Source organism: Saccopteryx bilineata, chromosome 4 (assembly GCF_036850765.1).
Source record: "Saccopteryx bilineata isolate mSacBil1 chromosome 4, mSacBil1_pri_phased_curated, whole genome shotgun sequence".
Classification (NCBI taxonomy): Eukaryota; Metazoa; Chordata; class Mammalia; order Chiroptera; family Emballonuridae; genus Saccopteryx; species Saccopteryx bilineata.
In genome coordinates this window covers 107,636,289-107,655,943 of record NC_089493.1, presented here as the reverse complement: position 1 = coordinate 107,655,943, position 19,655 = coordinate 107,636,289, and the positions used below count along the sequence as shown (strand labels likewise).

The window sequence follows — 19,655 nt, the reverse complement described above, 5'->3', positions numbered from 1 at the left end:
AAAAAAATTTTTTAAAAGGAAGAGCCATGTTTGAAAAAAAATTGAAGATAAAAATGCACTTTCCCATAAAAATCAAGTTGTAAATAGAGACTGGGTATCTATGCCAGTCCAGATAACTATCATGAATCTGAAATGGCTATCATCATGTGGGACTGTCGTTCCCTATATGACAAGGGGATTGTCTAGCTACTAATGATGACTCTGTAGCCCAGGGTAGAAATGCTAATGTGGCAAAGAAGATAGTGAAGATGAAGATCTGAGGGAGATAAGGATTGCTGTAGGCAAGGCCCACCCATACTGCATTACTTATGATGTCTACTCATACCCTTTATTTTCTTCCCAGTAATTACCCTCCCTGCTTCCATTTTCTTTGCCACAGTCTATTAGTTATGACCAACACTTCTTTCCTTCCAGACCATTATGTTATGTAAAATGTAGCATAGTCTTTGCATTACCTCCATATAAGAAAAAAACAGACTCAAGCTCTCCCAGATAGTTCATTAGAGAAATAATGGTGTGAGAAGATGAGGTAGAAGGCTAGCAACTAAATTAAGGAAACTAAAAACAATTTGTGAGAGTATCTTAACCTTCTTCCATACCACCCCTCTTCTGTAGTCCAGAACACATTTTAGGTTGGTCAAGGCTGCCATGTTGCGCAAGAATGATCATCTCTGATCATTCAACTCCAGAGATGATCATTCATTTGGTAGTCTGCAGTCTCTGCTGCAATGCATGTGGCAGTTCTCTGGTTGGCTGTGGGTAAGGTGAAAAAAGCAGATGGTTTGGGAGTTAGGAAGCAACAGGTCATAAGGAAAAAAAGGAAATGAGGGGCTGGCAGAAATGCGGACAGGCAGCTGATTAGTTGGTCCCTACAGGCTTTTTAAATGTCAGAGACTTCATACTTATTCTTCTCTAATACAATTCAGAGTGAATGAGGGAAAAAATGTCACATTAATTTTTTATCATTAAATGGCTTTCATTGATTAAGAAAATAAAAACATGAAATATCCTTTATAAATATAAGTGAAAGATTTAGAAATACAAAATGGAATTATTAATACCCAAGCAGAATTTGATGTTCATTCTGTTCTAATTCTCCAGGATTTATTTCTCATTCCTTTTCTCTCATGGAATTGAAGTTCATTTATCATCACGTACTCCCTGATCTGTCGGGAAAGCTCTTGGTTGACGTTGGCTCCAGGCTTGGCACAGTCCTTTATGGGGTAAAATCCAGCTTGTGGACATACTCAACATTTGGAAAATGTTTTCTTCTGCTAGCAAGAGTTTTGCCTGTCATGATTCAGTGTGACAGCTTGATTTCTTTTATTAGAGTAACGATAATGAAGTTAATATATTGAACTTGGAATTTCAAAAGTCAGCTCTGATTTCCTTATTAGTTTGTCTCTGTGACACAAATGAAGGGATAGCAACAGAACAGAAGCAGCTAACACTCATCATAATGCTTTGCTGGTCACCACTGCCCTTCTTTTTTTTTTTTTTTTCTTTTTTTTTGTATTTTTTTCTGAAGTTGGAAACGGGGAGGCAGTCAGACAGACTCCCACATACGCCCAACCGGGATTCACCTGGCATGCCCACCAGGGGGCAATGCTCTGCCCATCTGGGGCATCGCTCTGTTGCAACTAGAGCCATTCTAGCGCCTGAGGCAGAGGCCACAGAGCCATCCTCAACCCCTGGGCCAACTTTGCTCCAGTGGAGCCTTGGCTGCGGGAGGGGAAGAGAGAGACAGAGAGGAAGGAGAGAGTCAGGGGTGGAGAAGCAGAGGGGCGCTTCTCCTTTGTGCCCTGGCCTGGAATCGAACCCAGGACTCCTGCACGCCAGGCTGACGCTCTACCACTGAGCCAACCGGCCAGGGCACCACTGCCCTTCTTAATCTGTTTTATTTGTACTGTACCAAAGTTGTATACTAACTTTGATAAGGTTCTTATAAAACTGACAAATTTACTGGACCTAGGAAATTGCATATGACCGTAAGCAAGTCACTTAACACCTCTGGGCCTCGAGTTTCTCTCCTATTAGTGAGCAATCTAAATGATATCCAAGAACAGACATATCTTGCTATAATTTTCTGTGATCCAAAGTTTGAATGTAGACATTTGTTTCTGAAATACCACTTCAGTGTGGCTTTTTAGAAAACTTAAATCATGATTGTTGCCAGTGGTCGGCAAACTCATTAGTCAACAGAGGTAAATATCAATAGTATGATTGAAATTTCTTTTGAGAGCCAAATTTTTTAAACTTAAACTATATAGGTAGGTACATTTCTTATCAAGGTAACGCCCACACGTGGTATTTTGTGGAAGAGCCACACTCAAGGATCCAAAGAGCGGCATGTGGCTCATGAACCGCAGTTTGCCAACCAGGGGATCAAAAAGCCAAAATGTGATTTCTGGTTGTCATTAGCAGATTTGTTAAAACATGTGGCAAACAGCAGGAGAGGCTCATACCAGAAACCCACACTGTCATTTCCCGGCATCAATGCCGGCCCTAAGCAGTAACGATTAACTCTTTGATGCTTCATTGATTCTTCAGCATTAAAACTTTTTTTTTTTGTAGTCAAGAAAGCCATCATAATGGAACATACACAGTTGTCAGATGGTTTTCTTTAGAGATCAGTAGAGATTGTGATTGTTTACCACATATTGTCCACTGTTGTCTGTTTTCTGGATTTATTAAAAAAGTATATAACTGAAATAATTGACTATGCAGATATGTGGCAGTGTTAATAAATTTAAACATATAGTCATTTTTCTTCATAGTAGGTCACTTAGTCAACCTAAATTTTTCAGTATCTACATATGCTCTGTTGAACATATCCTAAAACCCATGAGCTATGAACATAAATCTGGTTTAAACTTAGGTGTTAGTTGATGTAAAATGATATTCAGAATATGATTTGACATTTTCCAGATATTTTGTTATTGAAACCAAAATAGATACATAACAATATATAGTCTGTTCTTGATTATCCTTGTTAATTAATTGGTCTTTATTTTGGCGGATTGCCAGACACCAGGCTGACTTCCTGAGCCAAACAAACATACTTCCAGTTACCTTCCTTGTCAGGTGGTATGTGATTTTTCCAATTGTAGTCCCCACAGGTTTACTCCCTTCCCCTGAGGCAACTTTCAAAGAGATTACTAAAATAGGGTATTAAACAGAGAATCTATCTATATGTGGTCACTTTTCTCATTTTCACTTATGTTGAATTCAGTTTTATCAGAAAATGTAAGAAATCAATCTTTAAAAATATAATTACTTTTAAGTAATGGAAATTAATAAACTACAATCAAGTTGTTGATTAGTAAATCTAAGTTCTTAAAGTTTTACATAAACTGCAAGATGTTATTTATCTTTTATTTTTACTTTATGGAATTCTTCTTAAAAGTGTGACTTTTTAAATTTCAAGTAGAAATAAACCAACAATTTAATTCATTTGCACTCTAATATATTCTCATTTTTTAGGGTTATCTTTATAGTTCAGCATTGCAGCTATATGGAGTAGAATTGAATGGAGACTTCTGCCAGTTGCAGGAAATGATCATTAAAAAGTACCAATTCACTGACAGAATAAAGGTACCCTTTTAAATATATATTCTGTTTTTCATTGAATAGCATAATTTAGCCAAATTTCTTCTGCACTGTAGTTGGAAAATTGTTTTGAATCTGTTCTTGGTTGCTCTTGTGTAGAAACAGATTTGAGTTGACTTAATATTTTAAAAACAATAATAAATATGAATTATTATCATTATATTCCACTCACATATTTCTCTTCCAATTTTATTAGAAAGTAGGTTTTTTTCCCCTTAATTTTCTTTACATCAGCTATAGTATTGGTAGCTGCATTTTTGAATCTCTCTAGATCAGGGATCGGGATCCTTTTTGGCTGAGAGAGCCATGAACGCCACATATTTTAAAATGTAATTCCGTGAGAGCCATACAACAACCCATGTACATTACGCATTATCCAATAAAAATTTGATGTTGTCCAGGAGGACAGCTGTGATTGGCTCCAGCCACCCGCAACCATAAACATGAGCGGTAGGAAATGAATGGATTGTAATACATGAGAATGTTTTATATTTTTAACATTATTATTTTTTTATTAAAGATTTGTCTGCGAGCCAAATGCAGCCATCAAAAGAGCCACACCTGGCTCACGAGCCATAGGTTCCTGACCCCTGCTCTAGATGTTGGTCAGAAGTGTATTTAATTAAACTCTGAATGTAGAAAGTAAGCAAAAGGGTTAAGTAATGTCACAGTTTCTTATCTTTCGTTATCTAAGCTTTTGGGAGGAATTGTGGATGCCACAGAAGAGTTCATGGGGGAGTGATGCCCTAGGTTGGGTGCCAACAGAAGTTTTCTCTTTTTCTTATGTGTCAGTGCCCTTTTCATCTCATGGCATATATTAAACTCATTACTAAAATTCTGCAGCACACCAAAAAATCTTTTTTGCTGATATGACAAAAAAATAATAGGTATAATTTTGATTGTTTTACAAAAGAAATAATAGTAATTATCTACCCTTTTTACTTCAAAGTGACTTTTTAAAAATCACATGTCTATACTTGTATATAAGGATTTCTGTTACCAAGTATTAACCAATCAGATGCAACCTTATTACATGACGTGACTAATAAGATTCAACTTTATTATATGATGTATACATCTATGGTTCAAGACAGGGCATTCACACCAGATGGCCGTTGTCACATTTTTATTTGACATTCTGAAGGAAAAGAGGTCAGTGCCCTGACTAAATAGTAAAGTAGTAAATGTAAAAATTCTTGCAGCACAGCAGTTGAAAATCGCTGGTATAGGTGAAGGGAAAAATAACAAAAAGGGAATGGAAATTTTTTGGTTAATGAAATGATCCTGCAGTATTTTGGTAACAATTCTACACTTTTAATGGCAATGTGAAGAAATATTGAGTGTTTTAACAATATCTGGTGTTAGGGACAATCTAATGTGCAAAGTCATATCTCAGTGAGAGTAAGGATCTAGCCTTGCCCTTTGATTTTTATTTACTTATTTACTTATTTTTTCTTTCAGTGAGAGGAGGGGAGAGAGACAGACTTCCTGTCTTGTGGCTTCTGTGGCCTCAGCAACCCAATGGTAGAAAGCTGTCTTTATACCCCATGTTGGCAACCTTAACAGTTTCATTCTGTGAAACTAAAATGTTGGAATTGCGGGGACCTACAATAACAGAAAGCAATTTTAAGATTTTTTTTTTGTATTATCTGTTTTTTTTTAAATTTTTTTTTTATTTATTCATTATAGAGAGGAGAGAGAGAGAGAGAGAGAGAGAGAAGGAGGGAGGAGCAGGAAGCATCAACTCCCATATGTGCCTTGACTAGGCAAGCCCAGGGTTTTGAACCGGCAACCTCAGCGTTTCCAGGTTGACACTTTATCCACTGCACCACCACAGGTCAGGCTGTTTTGTTTTGTTTTTGTTTTGTTTTGTTTTATCTTGTTTAACAGAGCTTTCCTCAGAAGTCTAGGAATCCTTTGTTGTCTGTTCATACTTGAGAAAAATGTTGATTGAAGTTCTCTTCTTTTATTAAATTGGAGTGACATTCATTGGAGTTCTGATTAAAGCACTTAAGTAGGGATTCTGAGCACTGTGGTCTTCATTGTTGAGTGATCTTGTTGGGTAATTAATTAGTTGGGGAATATCTGATGAAGTATGTTAAGATCTTTCTTCTTGGGCTGATCTGATTGCCCAGAGAAAACATTTCCAATCTTCAATGGCAAGCAACATCCTGGGAAGTGATCGGTAGCAGAAAAGAACTTGAGGGAGGTATTTTTTTTAAGTGAGAGGAGGAGAGAAAGACAGACTCCCACATGCTCCCCAATCTACCTGGCAGCCCCTGTCTGGGGCCAATGCTCAAATCAACCAAGCTATCCTCAGCACCTGAGCCTGACGTTCAGACCAATCAAGCCAATACTCTAGTGAATTTTATGTAAAGAGTTAGACAAGGCCAATTAACATGCTCTATTAACATTTTATTTTTTATTCATTGATTTTTAGAGAGGAAGGGAGAAAGACAGAGAGAAAGAAAGAGAGATGGTTTGTTTTTCTCCTTATTCATGTCATCATTGATTGACTCTTTTATATGCCCTGACCAGGGAGAAAAGCTGCAATCTCAGCATGTTGGGACAATGCTCTAACCAACTGAACTACCCAGCCAGGACCCTTTATATTAACATTTTATCATTTATAAATTACTTTTATAGTTATATAATCTAATTTGATCTATGAATCAGGACAGATAGTTATGAGGGCCCTAACTACCTAAGTGTACAAATCTTGTTAAAGATGAAGCCAGAATTTGATGACTCTTACAACTAGTGGTGTAGTCTCCCCTTATCTGTAGGGAATACATTTCAAGAACCCTAGTAGATGCCTTAAACCATAGATAGTACTAAACGCTATATATACCATGTTTTTTACTATATATACATACCTATGATAAGTTTATCTATAAATTAGGCACAGTAAAAACTTGACAACAGTAACTAATAATAAAATAGAACAATGATATTATAGTAAAAGTTATGTGAATGTGTGTGTCTCTCTCCAGTAATTTTTATATTTTTCAGTCCAAACCATCCCTTACTTTCCATAAATGGCTTGGTGTCACTCATTTCAGGAGATCCCTTGCTGAAGACTTTGTGTAGGCTTAGTGCTTTCTGGCACAACACAGTGCTGTCAGTGGGAACAAGTTTTCTATTTATGTCTCTATCACCCACAAATTTAATGACTTTTCCATATTAATTAAGCACTCACCATGCACTGTGGCCATAACTTTTGCTGTTTGAGATGCAAAACTAGCATGAATTTCTGTTTCCTTCTTCACAATTTCATGGATAGAAGATCTGTTCTTATCATAGATCTTAGCAACTTCATCATATGATTTTTTTTCTTTCCTTATTAAGTCTAGAACTTTCACCTTTGCATTTATTTATTTATTTATTCATTTTAGAGAGGAGAGGGAGAGACAGAGAGAGAGAGAGAGAGAAAAGAGACAGAGAGAAGGGGGGGAGGAGCTGGAAGCATCAACTCCCATATGTGCCTTAACCAGACAAGCCCAGGGTTTCGAACCGGCGAACTCAGCATTTCCAGGTTGACGCTTTATCCACTGCGCCACCACAGGTCAGGCTCACCTTTGCATTTAAAGAAAGCATTTTATGGCTTCTCCTTGGCATATCTGAATTGCCAACACCACTACTCTAGGCTTTGGGGCCATTGTTAAGTAAAATAAGGGTACTTGAACACAAGTGCTGTGATACTGCCACAGTTGATCTGATAACCAAGGTGGCTACTCAGTGACTGATGGGTGGGGAGCATGGACAGTGTGGAAATGTTGAACAAAGGGATGATTCACATCTGGACAGGATGGAGTGGGGCAGTGGGGGGTTTCTTTCTTTCTTTCTTTTTTAAATTTCATTTAGAAAATTAAATTTAAACAGGGTAACATTGATCAATAAGAGTACATAGATTTCAAGTAAACATTTCTGTAGTATTTGAACTGTTGTATATTTGTTCCTTTACTCCCTTCCCCCTCAGTCTCTCCCCTATATTCCCCTCCCCCTGGTAACCACTTTACTTTTTTATCTATGTCCATGAGTCTCAGTTTTATATCCTACCTATGTGTGAAATCACATAGTTCCTAGCTTTCTCTGATTTACTTGTTTTATTCAAGTATAATGTTCTCAGGGTCCATCCATTGTTGTCATAAATGGCAACATATCATTTCTTAAGGCTGAGTGGTATTTCATTATATATATGTACCACATCTTTTTTATCCAATCCTCTATTGAGGGACACTTTGGTTATTTCAATGTCTTGGTCATTGTGAATAATACTGCAATGAGCATGGGGGTGCATGTGTCCTTACATACCAGTGTTTTCGAATTCTTTGGGTATATACCCAGTAGAGGGATTGCTGGGTCATAAGGTAGTTCTACTAAGTTTTTGAGGAACCACTATACTTTTTTCCATAATGGTTGTACTAGTTTGCATTCAGTGGGGAGTTTCTTCATGCTACTCATAATAGTTCACAATTTGAAACTTAGAATTGTTTATTTATTGGATTTTCCTATTTAATATTTTCAGACGATGTTTGACCATGGGTAACTAAAATCACAGAACAGCCTGACCAGGTGGTGGCGCAGTGGATAGAGCGTTGGACTGGGATGCCGAGGACCCAGGTTCGAGACCCCCAGGTTGCCAATTTGAGCGTGGGCTCATCTGGCTTGAGCAAAAAATAAGAAATGCTCACCAGCTTAGACCCAAGGTTGCTGGCTCAAGGAAGGGGGTACTCGGTCTGCTGAAGGCCGACGGTTAAGGCACATATGAGAAAGCAATCAATGAACAACTAAGGTGTCGCAACGAAAAACTGATGATTGATGCTTCTCATCTCTCTTCGTTCCTGTCTGTCTGTCCCTATCTACCCCTCTCTGACTCTCTCTCTCTGTCCCTGTAAAGAAAAATAAATAAATAAATAAATAAAAATAAATAAAATCACAGAACACAAAGCCACAGATAAGGGAGGACTACTATAGTGGGAAAAGCTCTGAACAGGGAATCAAAAGAGTATGCTTATGACTATATTAATAATTCCATGTATCATGGGGATGTCAAGTATAGCATAGGGAATATTGTCAATAATATTCTAATAACTATGGTGTCAGATGTGTATAAGGCTTATCAGGATGATCACTTAGTAAGTTATGTAATGTGTAATCACTGGGTTGCACACCTGAAACTAATATAATATTGAATGTCAAGTGTAATTGAAAAATTTTTAAATGATTTAAAAATAATTCCATCTAAGCGCAGTGAATAGAGTGCGCTTGACCTGGGATGCTGGGGTCCCAGGTTCAAAATTCTGAGATCACTGGCTTGTGAGTAGGCTTGCTGGCTTGAGTCCAAGGTCACTGGCTTAGCTGGAGCCCCCTGGTCAAGGCACGTATGAGAAGCAATCAATGAGCAATTAAAGTGCTGCAACTACGAGTTGATGCTTCTTACCTCCCTCCCTCTCTCTCTCTTTCTCTCTCTTGCTAAAAATAATAACTCCATCTAAAACAAACAGATTTTCACAAGTTTACATTTTTTATTAGATATTATCTCCCATAGGTGGTAATATTAAATATACTTTGCTTTTTTTCATTTTAAGAAGGGTTAACTTCGCCTATTGCCTCAACAACATTATTGAACCAGTAGATACTTCTTCTGTGACTCTAAGACATGGCATCTTTGTTCTCTTAAATGAATTCATTCTTCTTTAGGTGCTTCATGCAGACATCTGTACCCAGGATTCACTTCTGCAAAATGCTGATGTTGTTATAATGAATAATGTCTTTGAATATTTCCTTGATGAGGAAAAACAGGCCAGGTATGTTATTTATTCAAAGATGAAGTCTGTTATTATCCAACAATGTATGAAAAGGGATTAGTAAAGTGGAAATGTTTTCGTATTAAACTTTTTTTAAATGACCTCAACTGTGATATCATATTAAAAAGGAAAAATGTTCTGTATAAAACAAAAATAAAAAATAAGCTGCCTTTGTAAAATACTGCATTTAATTTTAGGCAGACATAAAATGATATCATGATGTAGCATTTGCTTAGCAGTCAAGGATGAAATAAGATCTCAGTTCCTAGTGGACCTTTATTCTTATTCTTTTCTGCCTCAGTTTTCTTTTCCTTGAAAAAATGTCATATGCTATCCTATCACAAAATGATAGGAATTAATGCCTATAAATGAAAATAAAACAAGGTACAATAATATTAACCAAAATTGTGATTAATCAACTCAAAAAATGTTTTTAAGGTGTAATAAATAGTAGGTTCCTGGAGTTTATTCTACTATTCAGGTAATGGAAAAGTTAGCAAATTTGTGATCACTGTCTTGACTTCTCTACCATCATTTAATGCTTTGTGACCCTTAAGGAATTAAGGCTTCTTTGATTAGAAAAATCCTATAGTCTGTACTCTGAGACGCTGATTTTCTGGCTTGATAGACTTGCTGACTTCTTTCTTATCCTCAGGGCATATGTGTATGCTCAGTGTGGGGAAGCTCCTTTCCATATGTTTGAAAGGGGATTACACAGATGTTTGGATTAGCAGTGGTCTTCAAACCGTGGCTCGAGAGCCACAAGCGGCTCTTTGGCCACTTCAGTGTGGCTTTTCCACAAAATACCACGTGCGGGCGCTTCCTCGATATGGAGTGTACTGACCTATATAGTTTAAGTTTAAAAAATTTGGCTCTCAAAAGAAATTTTAATCGTTGTACTGTTGATATTTGGCTCTGTTGACTAATGAGTTTGCCGACCACTGGATTAGTGCATCAGTAAGGTATCTGCCTCAGATAAAAATGCATATAATATAGACAGTAAACAGTTATTACTGAGTGGAATCCTGAATGGTTAAACCGCTTTACTCTACCACCCTTTTGCCTCTGCATTCACCCCCCAACTTCCGCTTTCTCTCACACATACATGCACACCCAAACCCATTACTGGTAGGTCTAAGTCATTACAAATATGACAATTTAAATAGTTTTAAAAAGTAACTACTGGCCCTGGCCGGTTGGCTCAGTGGTAGAGCGTCAGCCTGGCGTGCAGGAGTCCGAGGTTCGATTCCCGGCCAGGGCACACAGGAGAAGCGCCCATCTGCTTCTCCACCCCTCCCCCTCTCCTTCCTCTCTGTTTCTCTCTGGCCCTCCCACAGCTGAGGGCTCCACTGGAGCAAAGTTTGCCCGGGCACTGAGGATGGCTCTGTGGCCTCTGCCTCAGGCGCTAGAGTGGCTCTGATTGCAGCAGAGCAATGCCCCAAGATGGGCAGAGCATCACCCCCTGGTGGGCATGCCAGGTAGATCCCAGTCAGGCGCATGCGGGAGTCTGATTGCCTCCCCGTTTCCAGCTTCGGAAAAATACAAAAAAAAAAAAAGTAACTGCTTTTACAGAAAGCTGATGATATAATTAAAGCTCAGCCAGAATCAGTGGCAATTTTCTGTCACAGGCTAAAGACTAAAAACACAACCTAAGCAAAGTTGTTTTAATCATAATGCCCACTTTAAGCTTAATTTCCAGTGGACAAAGCATGAAGAATTTTTTACCTTTTTAAATTAATATCCAGTAGCCAAAACATTACATAATTGTTGGAGAATGAAATATTATGAGGTTTATGTTGTATAAGAAATTTTAAAACACCTTAAACTCTTGGGAGACTTTTTTTTTTTAATATATTTTTTTTATTGATTTTTAGAGAGAGGGGATAGAGAGAGAAAGAGAAAGAGAAGGAGGAGGAGCAGGAAGCATCAACTCCCATATGTGACTTGACCAGGCAAGTGCAGGGTTTCGAACCAGCAACCTCAGTGTTCCAGGTCGACGCTTTATCCCATTGTGCCACCACAGGTCAGGCCTTGGGAGACTTTTTATAGAAAGATTTTCGAATGCTAAAGAATGTTGAAAGCTGTTACTGAACTTGATACCGGAAACACTGCATGTTTGGATTGTTTTAAAAACTTTCTTGGTGCATCTGTTCACAAACTACATGATTCACTAAATAGGTATTGGCCACCTATGTTAGTTCAATCATCTTTCCTAAATAAGTCTAGCACAATGAATTCTAAGTATAAATAGGGGATAGCCTCTCATGGTTAATTATCTTATCTCTTCCATCTTGAATGACAATTCACAGGAGGTAGGTTAGATATGGTAAAGCATTCTGATATTGCAGTTGTTCTGACAGAACCTATCGTTTATCCATATTCATTCTATATTGTAGTGAGTAAGAGAGAGTAGGTGGCACAGCATATAGCCTCCAAAGACTTGTAATCTTAATCAGAACCTGAGGACAAGTGGAATGGTATTGCTGTAGGAGTTAGTATATAAGAGAAAACAAATACGATAATAAAGCCTGACCATGCGGTGACCCCAAGATCTCCGGCTTGAGCGTGAGCTCATCCAGCTTGAACGCGGGCTCATCAACTTGAGCACAGGGTCACTGGCTTGAGCGTGGGATCATAGACATGACCCCATGTTTGCTGGCTTGAGCCCAGGTCGGTGACTTGAGCAAGATATCACTTGTTTTGCTGTAGCCCCCCAGTCAAGACACATACGAGAAAGCAATTAAAGAACAACTAAGATGCCACAATGAAGAATTGATGCTTCTCATCTCTCTCCCAGCCTTTCTGTCTCTGTCTGTACCCCCTCCCGCCACTGGAAAAAAAAAAGGAAAGAAATAAATATGGCTAATAGAAAATGTGTTCTTAGGAAAGGCTCAGCCTCCAGAATGTTAGGTCTCATTACAGGTGAACACTCAGATTGTAATTTTTGATTTAAAAGATGCCTCTGTGTATGATTTTAGTAAGTGAAACATAACTCCTACCATCTCCTACCATGACAGCTTAGCAGAAACAGCAAGTGCTGTTTTGAGAGCCATGCCCAGTATACCTAGCTTATTCATTCTTATTACATAAACTTATAAAATGTCTTTTTTTTTTTTTCAATTTAGTGAGAGGAGAGGAGACAGAGACAGACTTCCACATGTGCTCTGACCAGAATCCACCCAGCAAGCCCACCAGGGTCGATCTGCCCATCTGGGGCCCTTGCTCTGTTGCAATTGAAGCCTTTTGGGGGGCTTTTTTTTGTATTTTTCCAAAGTTAGAAGTGGGGAGGCAGTCAGACAGACTCCCACATGTGCCCGACTGGGAGCCACCCAGCATGCCCACTAAGAAGCGATGCTCTGCCCATATAGGGTGTTGCTCCGCTGCAACCAGAGGCATTCTAGCGCCTGAGGTGGAGGCCATGGAGCCATCCTCAGAGCCGGGGCTAACTGCTCCAATGGAGCCTCGGCTGCGGGAGGGTAAGAGAGAGATAGAGAGGAAAGAGAGGGGGAAGGGTGGAGAAGCAGATGGGTGCTTCTCCTGTGTGCCCTGACTGGGAATCAACCCCGGGACTTCCATACGCCAGGCTGACGCTCTACCGCTGAGCCAACCGGCCAGGACTGAAGCCATTTTTTTGCGCCTGAGGTGAAGTCCATGGAGCCATCCTCAGTGCCTGGGGCCAGTTTGCTTCAGTTGAGCCAAGGCTGCAGGAGGAAAGTAGAAGAGAGAAGTGAGAGATGGAGAGGTGGAGAAGCAGATGGGCACTTCAGTGTGCCATGACCAGGAATCGAACCTGGGATATCCACATGCCGAGCTGATGCTCTACCACTGAGCTAACCAGTCAGGGCCAAAATATGTCATTTTTTTTAATAAATAAATTTTTATTTTAATGGGGTGACATCAATAAATCAGGGTACATACATTCAAAGAAAAACATTTCCAGGTTATCTTGTCATTTAGTTCTGTTGCATACCCATCACCCGAAGAGAGATCGTCCTCCGCCACTCTCCATCCAGTTCTCTCTGTACCCCTCCCCCTCTCCCTCCTTCCCTCCCCCCACCCCCCATAACCACCACACTCCTGTCCATGCCTCTTAGTCTCGCTTTTATGTCCCACCAATGTATGGAATCCTGCAGTTCCTGTTTTTTTCTGATTCGCTTATTTCACCCCGCACAATGCTACCAAGACTCCACCATTCCGCTGTAAGTGATCCGATGTCATCATTTCTCCTAGCTGAATAGTATACCATGGTGTATATGTGCCCCATCTTCTTCATCCAGTCCTCTATTTTTTTTTACAGTGATTAAAAGCCTTTAAGCAAACTCTTGGCCAATACAGCAAGAATCCATAAAAGAGTAGTGTCCTTAACATGTTCACCAAGTCCAAGTTGGCCCCATCACCATGCCAAATCCCTGAAAAATGCAACCCAACCACAGTTCAGTCTGTTAGGAGCTATCACAGGGAGCAGGAGTCCAGGAAAGTTCCCCACAGGAAAAGTCCGCATGGCACTGGAATTGTTGTCACCATTCTATACTTTGCAGCTCATGTCCAAGTCCCAATGACCGCTGCTTCTAGCTGGTAATGATTCAGGTAGACTGGAAAAAGCCATTTGCAGCATGCGTGGATATGGAGCTTCTGTTCTCTTCTGCCTGGAGAGTTGAGACCAGGTTGCTTTTCCCTGGAGCTCTGTGACTGTGGCATGGTAAAGAGAACCTTAGGATACACTAAGTTCCCGCTACGCGAGTCTCTCCCTGCTGCCGTTCGCTCCGAGGAGCTGGGCAGCCCTCTCCGTGTTTCTGCGTTTCTGCTTTTCCTACCAGTCTCGGTGTGGCTTCTTCAGTGTCTCTTGGTTGAAGAGTCCTCTTAGTTTAGTCCAAAGTTGGTTTTTCCAGATGATAGTTCATAAAGTTAGTTTGTAATCCACTTTGGTTCCGGGAGGTAGATGCTGGTATGTCCACCTACTCCAGCACCATCTTGATCAAAATATGTCATTTTTAACACCAAAGAAAACCCCCAAACAAAAAGACAAACAGCTCTAGCCCAGGGGTCTCAACTCAACTCAGCATGTGGGCCGCAGAGCAAGATCACAGCCGTTTGGTGGGCCGCACTAGGTCTACAAAAGGCAACTGTTACGCAACACTTTTCTCACTGCAGTTGAAAACAAAAAAAAAATCAGTACAAGCACAATCGTACATGCAGTTTACTCAGTGTCACAAAACGACCAGAAACTGTAGTTCACATCACAACTGCTGTTAACTAAGCTAATATCTGGCTAGGATGCTAGAGAAATGAAAAATACAAGTAGGCCCCTAGGCTTACTTAATTTTATCCAAAATATTTTGAACTTCGTGGATTAGTCTGCGGGCCGCACAAAATAGTTCGGCGGACTGCGAATTTGAGACCCCTGTTCTAGCCCAAACACCATGATATTTATTATCAAACACTGCTACATGATTTTAGATATAGCCTAAGGGTAGGAGGGAACATTTGTATCATTCTGCCTAATAAATTCTAGAATATACTAAACTTAATAACCATTTCTATAACTAAAATAAGTACAAATGACCCAGTCCACCACCTGCCCCACTAAGGGATGCACATCCCTGCTTTGCTTGACCATTGCTCCCAATAGTGGGGTATACTAGCAGTACTCAGTGTAGAAATCCAGTTCATGTCTGCACTGGAGGTTAATCAGAACTGGTCAGACACTGCCCTCTGACACATGCACGTGGCATGCCATCATGCTTTAAACCAGCCTGATCCCACTCGACTTTTCAGGTGTCATATTGTCCAGAAGTCTTTTCTTTTAATATTTATGACAGCCAAATAAAGTATGGTTTTACTTTTGATGTTATTTCGAAAGATCTAGTCTATATTGTATACGCTTATTGCTAGTTTTTATTGAGCATCTGGTTCCTATGGTCTTTCTCCATGACTTTTCCCCACCACTACCCCTTAGCCCAGTTCCATTCTGCAGAACTGTTTTTGACACACTTTTTAAAGAGTTTAGGGGCCTTTGATCTGCTGATGCAGCTTTGACTTCTGAATCTGTCCTGAAAATTGAGTTTTGGCCTTACAATACCTTATACTAACCTTAATCCCAATTTGTTAAATCTTATCAATACTGTAACTTCACAATTTTGCCAACACCCCTTCAGGAGCTGAAGAATTTACCAATTTCTAATATGTTGCCACAGTCCTGTGTTCTGCAGGGAAAACATTTTGCCTGTCTGGATTTTGAGATACCACCTGTGCTGCATTTTATTTTGTCATCCTCATTTATAAAAAATTTCTTGGTGTCTGAATGATCTAACATATGGTTTTTAATGTGTTAAAGAGCCTGGGAATATATGAGCCATAATGTGAAGAAACAAGGATCATTATTAGTGACAGTACCAAGTCTCAAAGAGTCTTTCTCAGGTCTTCAAGTACGTAAGTAAGCCTTCCCAGTATTTTTATTGTCAAAACTTCTTGCCTGACCAGGCAGTGGTGCAGTGGATAGAGCGTCAGACTGGGACGTGGAGGACCCAGGTTCAAAACCCTGAAGTCGCCAGCTTGAGCGCGGGCTCATTTGGTTTGAGCAAGACTCACCAGCTTGAGCCCAAGGTCGCTGGCTTGAGCAAGGGGTCACTCAGTCTGCTGTAGTTTCACGGTCAAGGCACATATGAGAAAGCAATCAATGAACAACTAAGGTGCTTAACAAAAAATTGATGCTTCTCATCTCTCTCCCTTCCTGTCTGCCCCTATCTGTCCCTCTGTCTCTCTCTGTCTCTGTCACACACAAAAAAAACCCAAAAACTTTTCTTTTACTTTTTCTGATAGTTATTACAATAGTCTAATGTGTTGTCTGAATATAATGACAGATGATAGAAAGAATAGCAAAAACTTATGACTTAACAACTGGTTTGTGGTTTGTTAACTGGCCTCAAGAACTCTCACATTTTAATTCTTGATACATACTCCTTTGCTTCTCCACCCAATTTTTCCAGCTGTGGGGTTACAGCTTCAGGATAACAAATATTATTAAATGTTTGTAAGAGGCTTTGAACATCCACATCATAACTTTTTCCTTAAAAACAAAGGGGTCAGTTTTATTCATGATTCTGGAATCAAATAAGTAAACTGGAGACCACGCAGTTTAGCTTCTAGGTCAGTTTGGAATTTCACACAAACCACTTTCCCTCAGATTCTTCATATAGAATAAGGCTGATATTTAATAATAAGATTCAACCTAATAGATTCTTATATAAAGGTTAATTAGTATTTGCAAAGCTCTTTGATATCCAGATGAAAGATATTGGGTGTGTGTGTGTATATTTTTTAAGAGAGGAGAGAGAGAGATAGAAATGGTGGGGGGAGTATCAGCTCATAGTAGTTGCTTCCTGTATGTGCCTTGACCCAGCAAGTCCAAGGTTTTGAACTGGCAACCTCAGCATTCCAGGTCTACGCTTTATCCACTGCGCCACCACAGGTCAGGCTGTTGTATTTCTTATTACAGAGCATTATTATTGTTAGGAGTACTTTCCTTATTATATAAGCACTGCCAAAGGTAAGTAACTATTTTTTTTCTTAAAAACTAAACAATCATCAATAATACCTTTTTAAAAATATTTGTCAACCATCTAAATTATAAAAGTGATTCAAGTTTGCCATGCCAAGGAAAATAATCCACAGATATTTAAAGGTGTTAGTGTTCCCACTTTCCCCCACGTAACCTTTCCTCTTCAGATCCCTACCCCATGAGTGTGTGATCCTACCATTACTATTCCATACTCAGAAAAACATACCTTTTAAGATACATGGTTTCTAATTTATAATTTCTTTATGTATTGAAATAATTGTTATTTTATTAAAATAACAGCTTTCACACTAAATACATAAATCTGTCTAGATAACCATTGGAAGTTAGTATTTATGAAAGAGTATGTATAATTCTCGAATATCTTTATTGCTCTCCTATTTAATGAAACTTTTTTAAACAGATATATATCCACAGTGGCTCCAGAATTTATGTCTCGTGGAGACTCAAGTTTGCAGTAGGGAAGGGCCTGATGAATAAATGGAAGGCGATTAGCCCTGTTCATGTGACCCAGTGGTGCTATCACTGTGTGTATATTAGCAGTTCTTCTCTGTCCTCTGTGTATTTCCGTTGTTCTAGCCTTTCATTGTTTAGCCTTATGATAATTCAACTATTTACATTAAAACATTACTATATTCTTTATTTTCTTTATTCTTTAAAATTCCAAAATCAGAGTAAATTAAGTCTCTGAATCCACAGACCTTTAGTACCACAGGGAGTCCTTGGGTTACAACATTCTGGACATACAACGTTTAGAGTTTATGATGCTCACTCCCATAAAAACTTTAAAAAATTGAGACATGAGTATTTCGGCTTATGCCATTAGTGTCATACTTAGAGACTATGTGGGCGAACTAGTTTGGTTGCACGTGGTGGATGAATACTCAGTATATTTTTTCTGTGACTTTGTTGTGTTTTTATGTTCTAGATTATGCTTCTACAACTGTGTTAGGTTAGGTAAATGACTTAGGCTAGGGTGTGTTTCAACTTACTCCAAAATTTGGGTTATGTCACTGTCATAGGAACAGAACTGTGTTGTAAAGTAGAACCTAGTCCTGTTCATTGTAATTAAACTCTGCTGTGCCTGACCAATAATGTAGTACGGATAAAGTGTCAACATGGAATGCTGAGGTCACCAGTTGCAAATCCCAGATTTGACTGGTCAAGGCACATACTAGAAGCAACTACTGCAAGTTGATGCCACCTGCTCCTTCCCTGCCCCCTTGTTCCCTCTCTCTCTTCTTCTCTCTCTCTCTCTCTCCCTCTTTCCCCCATCTCAAAAAAAAAAATGTTGTGTTCAGTTATTTAGGCATGATTTCTTCCAGAAAATAGGATTATTCAGCAATTTTTATGTTTGTAATCTTTTTTCTTTCAGGTTAATATACAGTTATCCTCCTGGGTTGAAGAGGTACCACTGAACTATGATGTGTACCCAGAAAAGGATATTGACAGGGAAGCTCTTGAACAAATACATTTATATAAGATTCTCTAGCACTAAAATAGTCCAACCTCAGTGTAATATATTTTAGTATATTAGAAAATACTGAAAAAGCATAACCCCAGCACCTTAACACATATATTTTTGTGTATTTCTTTCTAGTCTTTGTATATATGTTTATATATTTATAAATAGTTGTATATGTATATATACAATTTTGTTTGATTTGTATAATGATTTGATTAAAATATTTATCTGAGAATTTTTGGTTTTCCTCTGGTGTGTTTTATTCTGTTACATATAAATGTGTCTTTTTTAGTCACTAACTCTGTATACCAAGTGATATGACCCTCCAAAAGGAAAGACAAGAAGTAGCTTCTATCAAGAGAAGGGTGTAGGGAAGGTTAGTTACATTGTATCCCAATTATTAGATCTCTGTTCTGTAAGCTTCCTTGTACACAGCTTTATCTGAAGACTCTAGCACAGGGGTCCCCAAACTTTTTACACAGGGGGCCATTTCACTGTCCCTCAGACCATTGGAGGGCCGGACTATAAAAAAAACTATGAACAGATCCCTATGCACACTGCACATATCTTATTTTAAAGTAAAAAAACAAAATGGGAACAAATAAATATTTAAAATAAAGAACAAGTAAATTTAAATCAACAAACTGACCAGTATTTCAATGGGAACTATGGGCCTGCTTTTGACTAATGAGATGGTCAATGTGCTCCTCTCACTGACCACCAATGAAAGAGGTGCCCCTTCCAGAAGTGTGGCGGGGGGCCGGATAAATGGCCTCAGGGGGCCGCATGCGGCCCACGGGCTGTAGTTTGGGGACCCCTGGTCTAGCACAAGGACTAAAATAAAAAATAATTACAGTTGCTAGGGAAAGGCAAAACTAGAAAGATAGCTTCCAAAATATACATAGAGATTATATCTAGGTGGAACAGTTACTGGTGATTTTATTTCTCTTTTGTGCTTTTCTTTATTCTTTTTTTTCTGTAATGACCATATATATATATATATATATATATATATACACACACACACATACATACATTTTTTTTTTAATTTTCCATTGATTTGAGAGGGAAGGAGAGACGGGAAGAGAGAGAAGCATCAACATGTTCCACTTATTTTTTCCATTTACTTGTGCACTCATTGGTTGCTTCTCACATGTGCCCTGATCAGGAATCAAATCTGCGACCTCAGCATGCT

At 39.0% G+C, this 19,655-nt stretch overlaps 1 protein-coding gene across 5 annotated transcripts in view; it reads left to right on the top strand.

The window, feature by feature from the left end:
* The window catches only part of LOC136336242 (uncharacterized), a 45,045-nt gene extending 26,358 nt beyond the window's left edge, over nucleotides 1–18,687 (top strand). For 4 of the 5 annotated variants that reach the window (XM_066277742.1, XM_066277746.1, XM_066277744.1 and 1 more), the window contains 5 exons: nucleotides 1,102–1,223; nucleotides 3,484–3,594; nucleotides 9,313–9,419; nucleotides 15,754–15,844; nucleotides 18,371–18,687. In XM_066277742.1, coding sequence (XP_066133839.1) covers nucleotides 1,102–1,223; nucleotides 3,484–3,594; nucleotides 9,313–9,419; nucleotides 15,754–15,844; nucleotides 18,371–18,487 — 548 coding nt within the window. In that variant the 3' untranslated portion in view covers nucleotides 18,488–18,687. Of the gene's footprint in view, nucleotides 1–1,101; nucleotides 1,224–3,483; nucleotides 3,595–9,312; nucleotides 9,420–15,753; nucleotides 15,849–18,370 lie in introns of all 5 variants that reach the window. The other variant, XM_066277745.1, reaches the window with a different exon arrangement.
* Nucleotides 18,688–19,655: the final 968 nt, after the last annotated feature.